At 38.9% G+C, this 17,101-nt stretch overlaps 1 protein-coding gene across 1 annotated transcript in view; it reads right to left on the minus strand.

Moving 5' to 3' along the window:
• The window catches only part of LOC118556435 (vesicle-associated membrane protein-associated protein A-like), a 34,801-nt gene that overhangs the window by 2,228 nt on the left and 15,472 nt on the right, over positions 1-17,101 (minus strand). Inside the window, exons 2-5 of the mRNA XM_036138503.1 lie at positions 14,199-14,351; positions 8,386-8,489; positions 5,363-5,440; positions 1,307-1,474 (exon numbers count right to left, since the gene is read on the minus strand). Coding sequence (XP_035994396.1) covers positions 1,307-1,474; positions 5,363-5,440; positions 8,386-8,489; positions 14,199-14,351 — 503 coding nt within the window. The remainder of the gene's footprint in view (positions 1-1,306; positions 1,475-5,362; positions 5,441-8,385; positions 8,490-14,198; positions 14,352-17,101) is intronic.

Genomic DNA, 17,101 nt, shown 5'->3' on the forward strand with positions numbered 1-17,101 from the left:
GAGGAGATAAAAGGAAGAGAATGATAAAATTATTGAAAAAAAACATGTACTTCGTTTAATTGAAAATATGCAGTTCCTATATTGTCCACGAGGGGCGCTGTGTTTTAATTAGCAGATAAAGCTTCAGGTGTGGAAAAATTTAAATCATTTCTTAATTTTTATCTGTTTGATGTATTTTGTCATGTAGGACAGTGTTTTTTAGTTCCAGAAAATGTGAATAAATGTTTTTCAACATTGTACAATCACTTTGAAGTAAATTTTTAACTGAGTAAAAGTATCGTTGAAATTGCACATACTTTTCTTAAAAACGCTGAGGTTATTCATAATATATTGTGTAAAAGTGAAATAAATTAATTTAATATAAAAATCAACAACAAGTCCACATTTATTAGTTCTATTTAATCTTGCAATGAGTTAGCTCGTGTGGCCCTCTTTTTGACGCCCTTGGTCTGGAGTAATGATGAGTAACAAGCTTTATACTACTGCCCAAACAAAGGCCTTGTAATGGCTTAGATAACATGCAAATTCAACAGAAACAGGTCCACCCCTTAGTAATTGACGGTCGTTAAAGCCATTAAGCCAGCAGATCGAACCGAAACTGGTCCACTCCTCTGTAACGAGGGGTCGTTAGGGTCGTTATTGGCTTGGCTTAAAGGAAAAATGTTTTGATTACCCGAATGAGAAGCCTTTCTCAAAATGTTAAAATGAGAAATGTGTAGCACCACGTAATGTTAGACTTTCATATCGGTTTCACAAATTAGGAAGTGCTAAATCTTTTTAGCACATCAGCATCAAATCATCTTGCGACCCCCCAACTTTGGGAACCCCTGGTCTGCATTGTGGTCCACGGTCCATCTACTGCCTTGGAAATTGTTTTGAACCCTTCTGCTGACTGATACATTTTTTTTGTTAGTGAAATTAGCCCGGTGCTCGTTAAGCTCCAAGGTTTAAGCTGCAAGACGCACCAATGATGCTTTCAGATAAAGCCGACTGAGATCGGCTTTAAATGATGCCAGAAGTGTAGCGACTCCTATTTAACATTTGGTTTCAATGTGGCGGTTAATTCTGAACACACAACAATTGAATCATTTTTGTTTTTCCCTCTTAAAATATTTTTCTCTTAAGCTGTGCAGGTTCCAGAGGAGAATCCCACACCCACTGACTAACGGTGGCATGTATTTCTATTATTTTGCTTCTCGATTAAAAATGCGGTGCGACTTTGCATGTACTGTGAACTAAACATGTTTAAAGACCAAAAAGGGTGACAAATTCAGATTCATCTTATATTCTTTTCAGCACATCTAACCTTCAACTGCCTGTTCTCATCGTTCAGCTTGTTGATCTCGGTCTGCAGCCTCTTGCACTTCTCCAGCAGCTTCTTCATCTCTGTGTCGTCTGCGGCGGCGGCGGGAACCGTCGGCTCGGCCTTCATAGAGTTTATCACGGGAGCTGCTCTTGTCGCATCCACGTCATTCTGGCCGACAACAGAGGAGGAAAAGCATGACTGAGGTGAAATCCAGCGTGGCCACACTGAACCTTTTAGATGTGACAGATATGCCCGAAGAAAGGCGCCCCTGTCTGCGTTTCTCTCAGCGCCAGATCAAAAGCAGACCAAAAAAAAGAGCCGCGTTTGATGTGGCTTTGTTTGTGAGACGGCCAAGATGACAACATGGACCCATAAAGGCCCGACTTCTGGGAGCGCAGAAATACAACTACTGCACTGTGGAGGAAGATGACGTCATTACCGCTTAAACAATCCATCGGTTTATTGTACATAAAGCTGAATTATATTCAAACTGCTGTTCTAACGCGTGAAAACGCTCCGATTTAGATCAGCTGGTACAGGTTGGTAAAAAGACAACTTATAATTTTTGGTACATTTCTACAATTTAGGAAATGTGTATTTTTTTAAGCAAATTTAAATTTTATATAGGTTTTGAAAACAATGAAAAACAACTACGTTTGCAAAAAGAGGATGGATATAAACATTTGTATGGAATGTTTATTTGTAGAAAGTGATTTAAAAGAAAAAGCACATAGTTTCCAACCTGACGACGGTGGCATTGGATATATCCAGTGGTTTTAGTATAATTCTGGTGCCGAACTCTTAGTTTCTAAATGCATTCTTGCACAAATCAAATTCTGTACATACAAATGTTATTTTAAAAATACTCACCTGTACACTGTGACTTTCTCCTGTATTGTTTACACTTAAATTTAAATTATAGTGTGAGGTGCAGCAGTGATTTAAAAGTAAACAATTTACTGTAATTTACAAGCTGTGTTCTTGCACAAATGCCCTTTGCACAATCAATTCTGCACATACAAACGGTTTTTAAAAATACTCACCTGTACACTGTGACTTCTCCTGCATTGTTTACATTTCAATTGCTTACTTTTGAATCACTGCAGCACCCTATACTGTAATTCAATTTTACTGAAATTTACAAGCTGTATGCAACAAAATTTCGTTCTGTACGCACTCTGTGCATACAAAATGACAAATAAAGTTGTCTAAGTCTAAGTCTTTTTTTTTTCTTTTCCTTTCTCACGTAGACTTAGACAACTTTATTGGTCATTTTGTGCATACAAACGACAAATAAAGCTATCTAAGTCTACATGAGAAAAAGAAAAAAATGCTAAAACCTGCATTTGTTATTATTTATTTACAAACATTAGTTTCTTATCATTTATCATTTTATTAATCCCAAAGGGAAATTAAATTATTAAAACCAGTATTCAACATTGAGTGCGCTTGATGAAACTGACACTATGGCTGGACGATATAGGAAAAAAAGCACATCGATAAAAATAGAACTCATATTGATCGATAATTATCAACAAATTCAAAACATATTTTTAAGTGCAGCCCTGGGCATAGCTAAAATTCCAATATAATTTTTTTTTGTACCTATTACTTTCCCATTTTTCCATAAAGGTCAGATTCTTGGATAATTGTCTGGTCAACAGATTCACAGACATGAGCTGTGCATTACTGCAGCTCCCCCAGAGTTACCAGGGGGCTCTGGGCTGCGTCTCTATTAAAAGGTTCTCCTTGCACAAACTGTAGGTTTACGTGGTCGGACACATCTTAGAAGGTTGGAGTTGTGCTATACTTCCATTTTCAAATGACTCTGCGAGATGTTTAGAGTTGGGGGCTCTCTTGTCTTATAACCCGTCTCTAATTAAACCTTCTCTCCAACTTTTCCCCTGACCTGTCCGAGGAGCTGTGGTCCTCTGGGAAATCTCTGAGAACTTCCCAGAACAGCTGGATTTATACCAAAACTAAATTACACTCAGGACGACTCTGTTTACTAATTATGTGACTTCTGAAGGGACTCGGTTAGCCTAGAGAAAGTGTTATCAACACAAACAGCATGTTTCCTGTTAAACCTTGTCAAGATATAAAAAGGTCTGGATGGGTGTGCGCAACATTTGGGTCGTCTACTGTATAGCTGCCCCCTTATTGGTTTATTATGCTTGGCTTTTGAGCTGGAAGTTACCGACAACATTCATGTTGTCAAAAAGCCGCTACAGACAGAATAACGTCCATTAAAGCCAAACGGCACTGCCGTCCAATCAGCGAGGTCTCATGTTTCCCACTGGTACCTTCCTCTTCCTCTTGAAAATGTTGCTGTAATTTCTTATATGATGTTTTTAATTTGTTGTCCTGCTTTTTAAATATTTTGCGTTTTCATTATGTTGTGTATTTTGTTTTTTTTTTTTTAATTTCTAGTTTTGTTTAGAGACTTTTTTGATGTGGTTTGCATCACCATAAGCGCCAACGTATCCGGTTAGCCTAGCGGTTAGCTTCAGTGTTAGCCGCTCGTTGTAGCTCTGCTGCTCTCACCGTATACTCTGAACATGAGCTGAGAGTCGTAAGAAGTGAACCGCGTTCATGTTTATGAAGAGAAGAGGAAGGCCTTGATAAAAAAGAAATAAGACCAGAGTGGATTTGGAAGATTTTTTTTTCACGCGATCCCCCTGAGGAGCGGAAGAGCAGGTAAGACGGTCTTATTCCAAATAAAGTAAAAAACAAAGCAACTGGACTTGTTTTGACTGACTTTGTTTTTTACTTTCTTTGGAATGACCATGACCTGTATGATTGAGGCTACGTTCACACTGCAGGTCTTAATGCTCAATTCTGATTTTTTTTTGTGAAATCTGATTTTTTTGCGTGGTCGTTCACATTTCCAAATATATGCGACTTGTATGTGATCTCCTGTGTGAACTGAATGCGTTCAACCTAAGTGTCCCGCATGCACACTGGAGGACGCGATGACGTCACACGTAGCAAGCGTCCTCAGTGTTTGCGGAAGTAAACATGGATTATAATGCTGGCGCGCATTTTGCGGTCATTAATTGATTTTCTAACCGGAGCTTTCCCTCCATTGACTGCTCTTCTCATTGTAGTCCGCTATGGGTGTCGTCTTTCTTCCCGCTTCTGCACAGCAGGACGCAGAATAGTGACGTTTGTCGAGTATCGGTGACGTACAGGTCGGATAAAAACGACCCGGCCGTACAGACACAGGTCACATTTGAAAAGATCAGATACGTATCGCATTCAGGAACACATATCCAAGCGGCCTGGGTCGCATTTGAAAAAATCCCATGTGTGTTGTTCAGACTGTCATAAAAAGATCAGATCCAGGTCGCATATGGGCAAAAAAATAATATTGGAATTGGGTCACTTCAGGCTGCAGTGTGAACGTAGCCTGAGAATCTTCACCAGCGTAAGACGGTCTTGCGCAGTTATTCAAAAAGGGACTTGGGGAAACTTCCGGAAAACCAGCGACTCTACCTTCAAGGCTGGTTAAGGCGGCAGGATAATTTGCCTGATTACTGGCTAATCTTCCCCTTTCCAACAGGCCCTCACCATCAATATATACAGTATCTTAAAGATAGATATTCCTGCCATCTGTTTTTTTGTGTTGAGACTCCGGTAAATCAGTCCACAAACTGTCGCCATTGTTCCTCCTGGTCGTCCATGTTAGTTTACTCTGAACTCATGTTTGGTCTTGATACGTTTTTGCAAGATTTCCCGTCTGACATCCGAATGATCCCGAGTGAAATGTAAAGTGTCGTGCTCGCCGTATGACCAAATCTGTTTTATAAACTATTTATTATCGTTACGTGTGGTGTCTCTTCAGGCTTTGAAAATAAAAATAAAAATCGGTAGACCATTTTAAAATATTGCCGTGTGAACCGGCCTTTACGGCAGATTTTTCCTCCACTAATTCTTTCTCCTATAAAGAAAGCAAAAAGCCTCCAAGAAGTTAAACAGCACTCATTCTCGGCGAAATCAAACACGGTTCAGGTTATAAAAAAAGTCTGTTTAAGATGCATAAAAAGCTCGTCTTACCACTTCGTTTTCAGAAGGCATCTCGAAGACACATCTCAGCTTGGAATCCATGAGATCGTCAGGTTTTGCATCTTTCCACTAATGAAAAACATGCCATGTCAGTTGTTAAGTCAAATTGCGTCTAGATGGACTTTTTTTTCACACACAGAAAAACATAATCACATGGGAACATACACATCGCTGTATCCCTCTTTACTCTGTAAAACTTAAAGAACAAAACCCCAAAATATACTATATTATAAATATAACAGATAAATATATCTGTTTATCTACAAAACAGAGGTAGCAGTGACCTGACTTTCCTCAACATTTCACATGTAAACAGTAACAGCATCTCTTGTAAGAAATATATTTTATTGTTACTTTCAACAGTCAGCAGATCCTTATTTAATTAAAGACATAAGTGCACCAGAATGTCTGGATTCACTATAAACCAGGTCACAAATGTTTGTTTTCCTGTGTGGCTGAGCGTTTGCTCCCCCCTGGTGGACAACTGGGGGACATCTCGTTTTATTTGACCTACTCTAACAGAATAATACCTAAAACACTGCAGAATGGGATAAAAATGTGTCCAGATCTGGATTTTATTCACCAACCTGCTCAAAATAAATCCACTGAGCGCATCATGCATTCAAAAATAAAAGACTATTACCCTTCTGATTTCTGCCTTTGAAAATATAAATGAGAATTTCAGCGTTGGATTATTTTTGTTTTCAAAGTGATTTGTTGCGTTTTGAGCAGTACAGAAAAAAAGTCTATTGGATAGGTCCTGTCCCAGTTTATTGGTTTGTAGCACTGAACTGAAATATTAGTGAAATCCAGAAATACAAGACCTTTAGCGGGTAAAAAAGCAAAGATACTGCTAAGAAGATTCCTCCATCTACAGCAGGTCCTCCCACACTGCAAAAACGGATTTAAAAATAAGTAAAATGTTATTAAAGTTAGTGTATTTATCCTTGATTTGAGCAGGTAAATAAGATTATCTGCCAATGTAATGAGTATTTTGACCCCTAAAATAAGATAATTAGACATTCTGGTGGTAATTTGTTGATTAAGGTCTAATAGGTCTAAATAATTCGACCTATTTTAAGTGCAAAAAATCTTATTCCATTGGCAAATCATCTTATTTACCTGCTCAAATCAAGAACAAATACACTCATTTTAAGAAAATTTTACTTCCTAGTTCCAATTTTTGCAGTGGCACAGAGGGGGAAACAACCAAAGTATCAGTTTTAGGGAGCAAAAGGTTTTCAAACAGGACCAGGTTGTTATGGAAAGTTATTTTCCTTTAATAAATGAAAACATCATTCAAAAACTGCATTTTGCATTTACTCAAGTTAGCTTTGATTTTAAAATTAGTTTGATGACAAAACAAAAACAGACTATTTAAGGGGCTGAATACTTTTTTCCCCCCACATCACTGAATTCAATGTTTTCTCCTTATTGCTGAATATTAGTAATAATTGTTACGACTTAATAACGAAAATGTTTATTGATCCTACTGTTCAGTTTTAATATATAAATACACATTTAAATCATAAAATAACCTTTTCTTCCACAATTTGTTCAACATATTTTATGCAATTACATAGACCAGAGTACACCATTTATACAGCATATACATTTTGAAACCCACACACGTAATAAGAATAGTAGTAATGAAAATAACGTGCCTTAGAGAAACTTTATGAGTTGAATATCTGAACAAAACTGCTTCTTTTGCAGCCATGTCAACAATCACTCCCACGGGCCAACTGGGATTAAAAACTTTTGCTTTTAACTCTATCAACAATTTCCAGCTGGCTAGATAGGGGATAGGATAATGCACCTTTCAGAGTAATTAATTAATCTGCATGGCTGCTATCCGACCGTGTTGTAATTACTGATTTTTACTATATTCTAATTGTTTTTTTTATTAACGCCAGTGGAAGGAAAATTTCATCTGATCAGGCAGACTAAAACAACACAGAAAACAATGGAAACTAAAGGAAACTAAAGGTTTATCGTTAGTTTAAATCAGTATTGGGCCACACTGTATGAAAACTTAATTAATGTGACTTATTCCACAGAGGGACTAATCTTCCACCTCACTTTGCAATCTTGATTTATTTGTCCAGAACTCATCCCTTTAACATCCCTTTATTATTTTTGTCATCTTCCTTTACAATGACTGACAGTATAAACTACAGGGGCAATATTTACAAAATCATAATTTTGAAATGTCATCACAGATATTTTAGATGTAACTAAAAGTAAATCTTTGGCAAGTGGTAAAGTGTATAACAGGGACTGTAATGTCATATTTAGAAACACTAACAAATAAAGGTGATAGTCAAATATGTTCACGAATACTTTAAATACTTTAGCTACCTGTATATTATAATAGCCATCTGTACATATATTCATAGTACATGTAAACTCTGTTATAATAACAATCATCTGTATATTATGCCATTGTATATATATATATATATATATATCTGTAAAATTCTATTCATAGTAATATCCACCCGTATATTATCTTCGGTACATATGCAGCTGTAAATTTAGTTCACAATACTAGTTATCTATATATTATACTCATATGACAAATCTATCAGTAAAATTCTGTCTATAATAGTATACATCTCTATATTTATTCAGTAAAAACCCATATCCTGTACTTATGGAACCATTGTTTATCCTGCACTTGCTGCTATTGCACTTCTGGTTAGACCTAAACTGCATTTCGTTGCCTTGTACCTGTGTAATGACAATAAAGCTGAATCTAATCTAATCTAAATAAAGAAGTTAAAGTAAAAATAAATGTATCAGTTTCATTCGAATTTACTGAATTACAATTAGAGCTAAATTTGTCACATTAAAGATTTACAAACAGTGAAAACTTTGAAGATTATCCGAAATTATCTTCTTCATCACTGCCATCCTATTAAGACTCTTCTGTATCAATTAGTCCAACTAAGAGTTTAGCAGCCACCTTTCAGTTCAGCACACCATGGGGAAAGTTTATTAATAATACTTACCAAGGACTCATTGTCAGAATTGTTTGATGAGGCGAAAATCGTCTGCACCATAAATTTGTGTTTACTTTTCTCATTGGGGTCGTAGTCGAAGGGCTGTAGCATAACTGTGAATAAAAAGAAGGAGACGTCATTGTATATGTGGAATAAAAGTATGATTGGGTAAATATTAATTTACAGTTAAGTACCATCAATATTGTGTTTACCCAATAAAAGTTAACTAGTTAATGATTCACTGTGTGCAGTTCAGTTTTCCTCCACACTGAAACACTAAAGTACTTTACAAAAGTTTGTATTTCCTCAAACTTCCTTATTAGCCTTTCAGTTTTTCTGTGCCTCTGAAGTTGTGTCACAGAGCAATTAATAAAGCTACTCCTGCCATTAACTCTGTTAATAGAAAGTACACCTGGCACTGTGTTCCTGCGTTTAGCCGTGTCTCTTTCCAGGGCGGAGTCACGGTTGTAGCTAATGCTACCTTTAACTCTCTTCGGTCTATTCTTCGCTGTATGAAGCTCTATAGATTCAGGGCTTCAGCATCTTTCCAAAGTTTCCCTTCCAGTCCTCTCAACCCACGGTTGGTTGTGACAGATAGTTGCTCATTCTGAGCTCGGTTCTGTTGAACGTTTTCTCCCGTTAGAATGGAGTGGTTCCTTTCCACCTTCGCCACATGCTTGCTCATCATGAAGGATTCCTGCAAACTCAAAGACTCGTTGGGCTTCCTTACTTTTGGCATTAAATGCTAAATTAAATTACAATACACTTTGTCAAGGATTGATTTGGAATCCATTTCTCTAAGTCTGATTATCTGATAATTGGATCTAGGGCTGCAACTAACGATTGTTTTAATAATCGATTAATCAGTCGATTGTTTTTACGATTAATCGGTGAATCGGACAAAATCTGATATTTCCACTTCTTTTTTCCTAAATAGAACATTCGGACTGACGGAGCTAATAAGCGCACAAAAAACAAGTTGCAATTTAAGTGTTCTGCTGTTAAAATAATATTAGGTAATAAATAACTTTGCTTCAAATAAAGAAGTTTATGTTGACAATATTGTACGTCAATCATTTAACCCTTGTGTGGTGTTCATATTATTGTTACTCAGCCAGTGTTTGTGGGTCTGGTGGACCCGTTTCATTTTGTGCTTTTTAATGCCTCACAATCAAACACTTTTATGTAAAAATACTCAACAAATGTTACTTCATCCCAATTTCAAGTTGTATAAACAAAATATTTGGTTATTTAAAACATAATAAAGCAAATTAATTATAATAAAATCATGATATGAATGGAAACAAATTCACACGTGAAGCATGGTTTTTCCAAAACTAGTGACTTTTAGTTTTTTGAACTCAGAAATGTAACCCATTCAGGTGCACAACACAAGCTATATGAACACAGAGTAGATCTATCAGTCAAGAACACACATCAGCCCCATGACCTTGAGCCAATGGCCTGTACAACACACGAGGGGGTGAGTTTTACTGTGTGTGTTGCAGATATACATTTTGCACTTGATGCATCTATATTGTTTTTTTCTGTCCATCTTCCACACTTCACACTGCTTCTTCTTGTTGCCAAACATGTACTGGAACAGCATCACACAATTACTTCAGGCTCTGCAGATTTTGGTTCTGTAGGTTCTGTAGGATAGGGCAGCATTCTCCTCCGGAATCCTCATTAGGCACATAGGACACCAGGGTTGTGTCACCCATGTATGCAAACTTGTAAGGATTGACTTTAGACCCGGAAACTCCAGCAAGGATAAGAACCCTGAAGTAGGCATGTAAATGGGTTTGGCCCATTTCCTTCCACCTCTCTCCAAAAACAAGAATAATTTTGTGGATGGACTCTGGGATGAAAAGCTGAAAAGAAGACTTCATGTCTTGTGTGTAAGTAACTGCCACTTGCGTTGGTCCTGGTTGCATCCTTATCACATTGGTAGCCTGCGGGGTGACTCTTTTCTTGGGCGAAACCATTCAATTTCAACATTTTTGACTTCCATATTTCCTCACTTGCTCCATGCTGACTGTCTTGTTCTTGGCCCTTGGCCCTGTGGCTGGCTGCTGACGGCCTGGTCTGGAGACTTGTCTTCATTTTGGAACTGGCTGATGCTCAATCTTGTCAGAGTCACTGTCAGACTCTGAATTTTCAGAAATGGGATCCTCAAATTCTGAAACCTCTTTTTTTGAATACTATCCCTCAACATTATCATCAAAAACTTCTCTCTCTTCCAAAATCAATTACAGGGCCCTCTGCGCATAGTATCGTTTGGCCACCTTGATCGGTTGTTATAAGAAACCACACTGGCAAAGCTATATTTATACTCTATCTACTCCATTTGTAGCAGAAAGAGTGCGATAAACTAAAGATTACCACAAAACAGAGAGTTAAATGTGCCCAGACAGGAGGAGGAAAGACTGTTGTGTGCACAGAACATCAGCTTCCACACTTCAATTAGCCCCGGGTCCAGTGGACCCGGACACCTTATATGTAATACAAATGTGTAGGGGGGGTGTACGGCGTGTAGTCATTAAAATCGTTTTCTGATATATGTTCTTCACACAAAATGAGCCAAGGCCAGTGAATCTGAGTTTGAAAAATTAATTGATTGTATCATTTTTCGTTCAATAAAAAATGAAAACGGGTCCCACAGACCCGAACACCACATAAGGGTTAAAGGGGAAGTCCGGTCAACAAGGAAAAATCAGGGTATCATTAGCTATAACTAAAACTAATATGTTTGTGGTTATTTAATGAACTTATCTTTAATCAATAAGAAAATAAAAACATAAATTGTCGTCTGAATCACTGTGTATGGGGGCTGACATTGCTGCCCATATTTGGGCAGTAAGGGGCGTTTGACATCACATCCTGGGGCGTGGAAAAGCGGAAGCGGCGACAGCATTTCTCTCCGCTTTAAATGCAAAGTCAATAGGAGCCGTTCTACATAGCTGCGATCATCAATAATTTTTTCGGATTTCCAGAGGACTTCACCACTGACATTCCCAAGAGCTATTGCTGAAGCAACAATGCCCACGTGCATGGCCATTGGATGTTCCAACACAACTGGTAAAGTGGAAAAAACATTGCTTATTTCAACTTCCCGATTCATGAGCCACCAGGCTCATTGCTGGATTGCCAACTTGAACAGAGCGGATTTGCCATCTAACTTCTGGCCAGAGAGAAAACACGTCATATGCAGCAACCATTTTTAAAAAGAATGTTTTGAACATGACATGAGAGCGAGGATTTTCGGTAAGTTATTTTTTATTTTAGAATTTTTTATTTAGAATTTGCGGGGATGGTTACCGAGCAGAGGGGCGGAGGGATACCACATGTGATGTGGTATCCCTCCGCCCCAGCATGTGCTGGAACGCTCTTATATTTTAATATTTATACAATAATGACCACCTGCCCTATTTACTAGAGGGCAAATGTATAACTTAAGTCACTTCAGCGATCTCTCCTCCGCTGTGTGTGTGGTTGTTTGCGCTCCGCTGCAGCGCCGGCAAAGCCGTGCTTCGGCGGAGCGCGCACACACACACACACACACACACACACACACACACACGCGCGTATACATATATACTGTAGGACCCGACTGAGTTTGCACTGGAAATAGGTACGCTGGATTCCGTCAAAAGTCCGGTTTCTGTCAAGAAACTCTTCTAAAAAAATCCATATCGCTATCAGATGATGATAGCTCCACAGAACTCTCATCACTGTCACTAAGTACTTCATCACTCTCTGCTTCTACAGAGCACCAGTCGTCGCCATCTTGGAAAATAGTGCGCCGTGACAAACAGAGCGTTGAAACTTGCTCATCTGCGGGTCCGCCGAGTGACGTCAAAAAATGGGAGGTGACAGTACTATTCTTGACCAAGATGGATTCCTCCACATAAACATGATTAAATGAAAATTATTCATAATTAAAAAAAACGTATAATTTTTTGCACAGTATGTGGTAGTTTTATATTTAAAGTACTTTCAGCAGTTTGAATTCTGATTTTCACCGGACTTCTCCTTTAATAGTCAATGTTGTCCATCTGAACAATGATTTAACAAAACAACAGTAAAGCTGTAAAACTGGGGTGTCATTGCAGTTTGGTTGAACCTCACCCTTGTTCTAGTGCATTAGAGGGAAATAATTGGGCATAACAATGAAACCGAAGCAAAATAACCACTTCTGACAATCAGATAAACCTCCAGCCCATTTCATAGACTGTTTCAGCACAAGCTGCATTTTATGAAAACACTACATGCTACATATTTTACTTCCAAGGACGTGTATTCTATAGGTTTTTCTAATTTTTCTTCGAAGACTCAAACAAGGCATTAGATATTTAATACTTATACTTTTTCAGGGTGTCCTTTAGGAAAGCTTATGCCTCGTTTTCTGTAAGTGTTTTTAAATTAGGTCTCCCCCTTATCATTCTGTCTCACCAAAATGTCATTATGGCTACATAACAACAATGAAGACATTTTAATAGTTGGTTCAAAGCCCTGCTCCTCTCTCCCATACAGTACCTTCACTCAGACCTTGTCATCAAATTAAAACTTAAACCTTAATCAACAAATTATTACCACCAGAATGAAATTGTGTTCTGGTTCAGAGGGCTGGTTTATAATCTATAATCCGATCAGCGTCCATCTAAACACTAGTTGCCTCCACAGCGCCTGCATGTGGAGGATGGAGCCGCTGTGCAGCGGACCATCATCATTTCCTCCCGCTTCCTCAACAGCAACAGTTCTCAACCATCTCAGAACCTGGTGCCGGTTCATTTATGGGTTTTTCCCCCGCAGGAAGAAGTACAAAACTTCTGGGATTGTTTTGTGGAAATTCAACAACTCTGCTAACGTCAGAGTTTCTACTTTGAAACGCACGTTATGATCGGATTATTTAACTTTGAGCCCAAATTAACGGTGCATTCAGAATACTTTCTTTCCTTTTAAACCGAACGCATTTAAATCCGATCAGGGAATGTTGGGCATGTAAACGAGCTCCTGTCATTAACGAGCTCACAGCCGCAGGCCAAGCGCTGTCGTGGTTTTCTCACTTTGAAACAGAACAAAGGTCACGTATTGTAATGACTTACCTGTTGTTGAGCTCCTATCACCCTCATCAATGACTCCATCATGTTGTTTCAGCTCCTGTGTCACTGTTATTGATTTTTTATGTTTTGTGAAGCGCGATGTGCTCCCTGTCTTTGGAGGACATAATTCAAGCTGTTTTCTCTGTAGAATTTACTACAAAATGAATTGAATAATGAATGAGCATCGCTCAGCAGCCAATCAGCTTTGACCGTCTGCAGGGGCGGTAAGCGGCTCCGCGACACAACTAAGCGACGATGAAATTCGTTGCCAACGCTTTTAATTGTCGATTTTTTTTGATTTTATCAAGTCATTGTTGCAGCCCTGATTGGATCCATTTGCAATCTACACAAATGAACATATGAATCAGACCATTTTGTCTTGTAAAACTGTCTAGATGTGACATTTGTTTTGAGTTTATCAAGAAAATAGTACTCTGCTGCACAATGCTAAGGTCTGGTTAATGTCTGGACTGAAAAATGTGTTAAGAAAAAAAAAAAGCAATCAGAGCAAAAAGTCTGGAAGGACTGGAAACTTGTTGATCATGGAAGCATCAAGAAAATATAAAATAAATGAGAAGAAGTCGGCTGTGAATTGTGCAGAGCTACGGTTTGGACTGGTTGGAGGTAATTAAGCAAAGGTAAGGATCCGTTCTCTTAGTCTTAACCAACCTTTTAAAAAAAACAACTAAAAACCAAACATATGCTTCAAAGCCTTACCAGAGATGTTGACAGTAGCGCCCGGATCGATGACGCCGCTGTTCGGCCGTACGCAGTACCTGCGCGGCGCCGTCGTCTTCACTTTGAAACATACTCTCATGCTAGAAGGGTTCTTCAGTTTGAGGTTAGCGGTTACTACATCTGTGAAGGGACCTGGAGGACGGAGGACAAACAAAGACGCATTACTGGTGTAACCAAGAGCACACTGTCCTGCTCCGACAAGAAAACAAAAACTCAATCTGCAGATGCATGAAACTGCAAATTGTTCAAAGTCAGCTGGTAAAACTAAAATCACCATTTCCAGATACATGTCCCAAGTAAAAGGACAAAAGGCTGGCAGTGTTCGGCTGTTAAGGTTCAAAGGGGACATTTAAGATTAGAGGGAAAAAAATGGGGGAAAAGCAACTCGATTAGACCGACACAATTTAAAGGCTTTATTGAATAGCGGGCTTGTTAGCTTGCAGCTCGACTGCACCGTCTAGCATTAGGGTGTCTGAAAAAAAGCATGCATGCAACTATAAAAACATTAAAAAAAGAGGAAATCATATTGTTCAGAATGGGTAAGATTAAACAAGTTTGTCCAAGAATCAAAATTCTGATACATTTCAACCAAAATGCGATTTAATTTTTTACTTTTCTCTGCAATAACCACAAGCAACAAAAATGGCCTGTAGATAAAAATGTTTGTAAACAATGACTAAAACAAGCAACTTTTTATTCATTAGAAAATTATTATTCAAGAGAATAACTTGTTGACCCTACAGTACAACCAACAAACAAGTCTATGTATTAAACTGATTGACCAGTACTTGATGCTATGGTGAGATTCCTGAATGGTAAAAAGTATGATTATATTAACTCTAAAACAAATAATTTAATTATATTTATCTCAATGCTGCAACTGTCTTACCTTCCACGGGGATCAAACCCACTTTAAACATATAACTAACACCTAAAGGACGCGTCTGATCCATTATTTGTTATGTAGCCAAAAACTGCAGACCTTCGCAATTAAAAAAACAATTTCCAAATTGCAAACATATTGTAAATGCTATTAATTGTTCAGCCCTATATTCCAGTACATAAAACTGCACTAATGTATTATGTACAGTGCCTTGCTAAAGTATTCCCACCTTTTGAACCTTTTCACATTGTGCTAACCACAAACTATAAAACATTTATCGGCATCTTATGTGGTCGACCAACACAAAACAAAAGTCCAGAATGACGAAATGAAAGAAAAATACGATAGTTTTCAAAACTTTTATGAAATAAAATAAAATATGTTTTATATGTATTTGTAGTCAGCTCCCCCAGTCCTCCCTGCTCACGTCCTTTCAGATACAATCCAGCACAACCAATCAATCTGCGGCAGATTGGTAAAGTTCAGCTTCTTACCGTCGTCATAAACCGACACGCAAAACGTTACGTGTGGCAGAAATGTAGCATCGCACCGTCATGGATAGCGAAGGTGATTGGAGGTGATGGGAAGGCTGTGAATACTTAGCCTCGTGAGACCATCATGATCTCGTGAGCTTTCAAGGTTTCACACGCAGATCAGTCTGGCTACTTTCCGTTAAAGAAAATTTGGAGTAGTTCACCAAACGAACGTCCAATCAGCGTTGGCTTTGAGGCGGGTTGAGGTGTGACGCAACGAGAAGCGCGACAGTTCAGTCTAAAGAATATGGCGGCTTCGGCCGATGAAACTAGCGTTAGCATGGCTATCGAGCAAGTTTAATCGGAATTACAGAGTATTTCTTTGCTGAGCTAACGAGCCTTTACCTGCAGCAACAAGAGTAGCTTGGCTTGTGGTTGTGTTTTCGTCGTCGCTCTGCTACGAGCTACGACGAAGCATGTTGACGAGTACGTCATATGTTTCGTTGATCTGATTGGTTTATTTGGCCCGTCTATCACCAACATAGGCCAATCAGCTAACCAGTATTTTCGCCCCTTCCCAAAATTACTTCAACAGAAGGTTTCCAGATGGATATGCGGAGCAAATCGATCTGGCGGAGTCAGGTTAGTGAATACTGGCAAAAGCTTAAAAACTGGAGCAGCGGTTCAGCTTCCCACAGAGAACCGACACTAAACACAGAGCGGGAGACGTGAGGAACAATGAAATAGCTTAGATCAGAACACATTAATATGTTAGAGTGGCCCAGTCAATGTCCAGACCTGGATTCAATTCAGGTTCTGAGGCAAAGACTTGGAAAAACAAAAACGCTGTTCACAGATCACCTCAACTCAGTCTGACTGAGATTCAGCTCTTTTGCGGGAAAGGAATTGACAGAATTTTAGTTTCTAGACGTCCAAATGCGTTCTAGGTTTTTATTAGCAAAAAAAACAAACTTTTGAAAACAAAGCATGATTTACTTTACAGACAGATTTATGCAGTACTTTGTCCATCACGCCGGATCTCCACTGTAAACAAGAGCAGGTATAAAGCTACAGGCTTAGCATCATCATTCACTCAAACCACCTGAATCAATTACGGTCACCGCCACCCCAGACGGATGATTTCATATAGACGTCCCATGATGCTACTGGAAATGGGAGTCCTTCCCCCCGCCGGGTCTTTTATCAGGGGATCAGCGGTCATGCAACAGATCTCCATCTTGTGACAGCGCTGGCTTCAAATTAGAGCCTTAACCAGGGTCAGCACCAGCCGCTTTGAAGTCAAAAACACCAGCGGCTGCCAAGTCAGAGGTCGCGCAAACTCAATCCAGCCCAATTAGCTTGGGAGACGGTACAAGTGAGCGCGTCTCATGACAGCTATCTGACAGCACCTGAACCGGGTCAGGGAACCGCCGCTGAGATGTTGTCAGACCGTCCAAAGCTTCGTTTTCTACAGAAAACACACCCTGAACTGAACTAAATGTAGCCGCATCATTTAGAGGCGCATT

Source organism: Fundulus heteroclitus, chromosome 6 (assembly GCF_011125445.2).
Source record: "Fundulus heteroclitus isolate FHET01 chromosome 6, MU-UCD_Fhet_4.1, whole genome shotgun sequence".
Taxonomy (NCBI): domain Eukaryota; kingdom Metazoa; phylum Chordata; class Actinopteri; order Cyprinodontiformes; family Fundulidae; genus Fundulus; species Fundulus heteroclitus.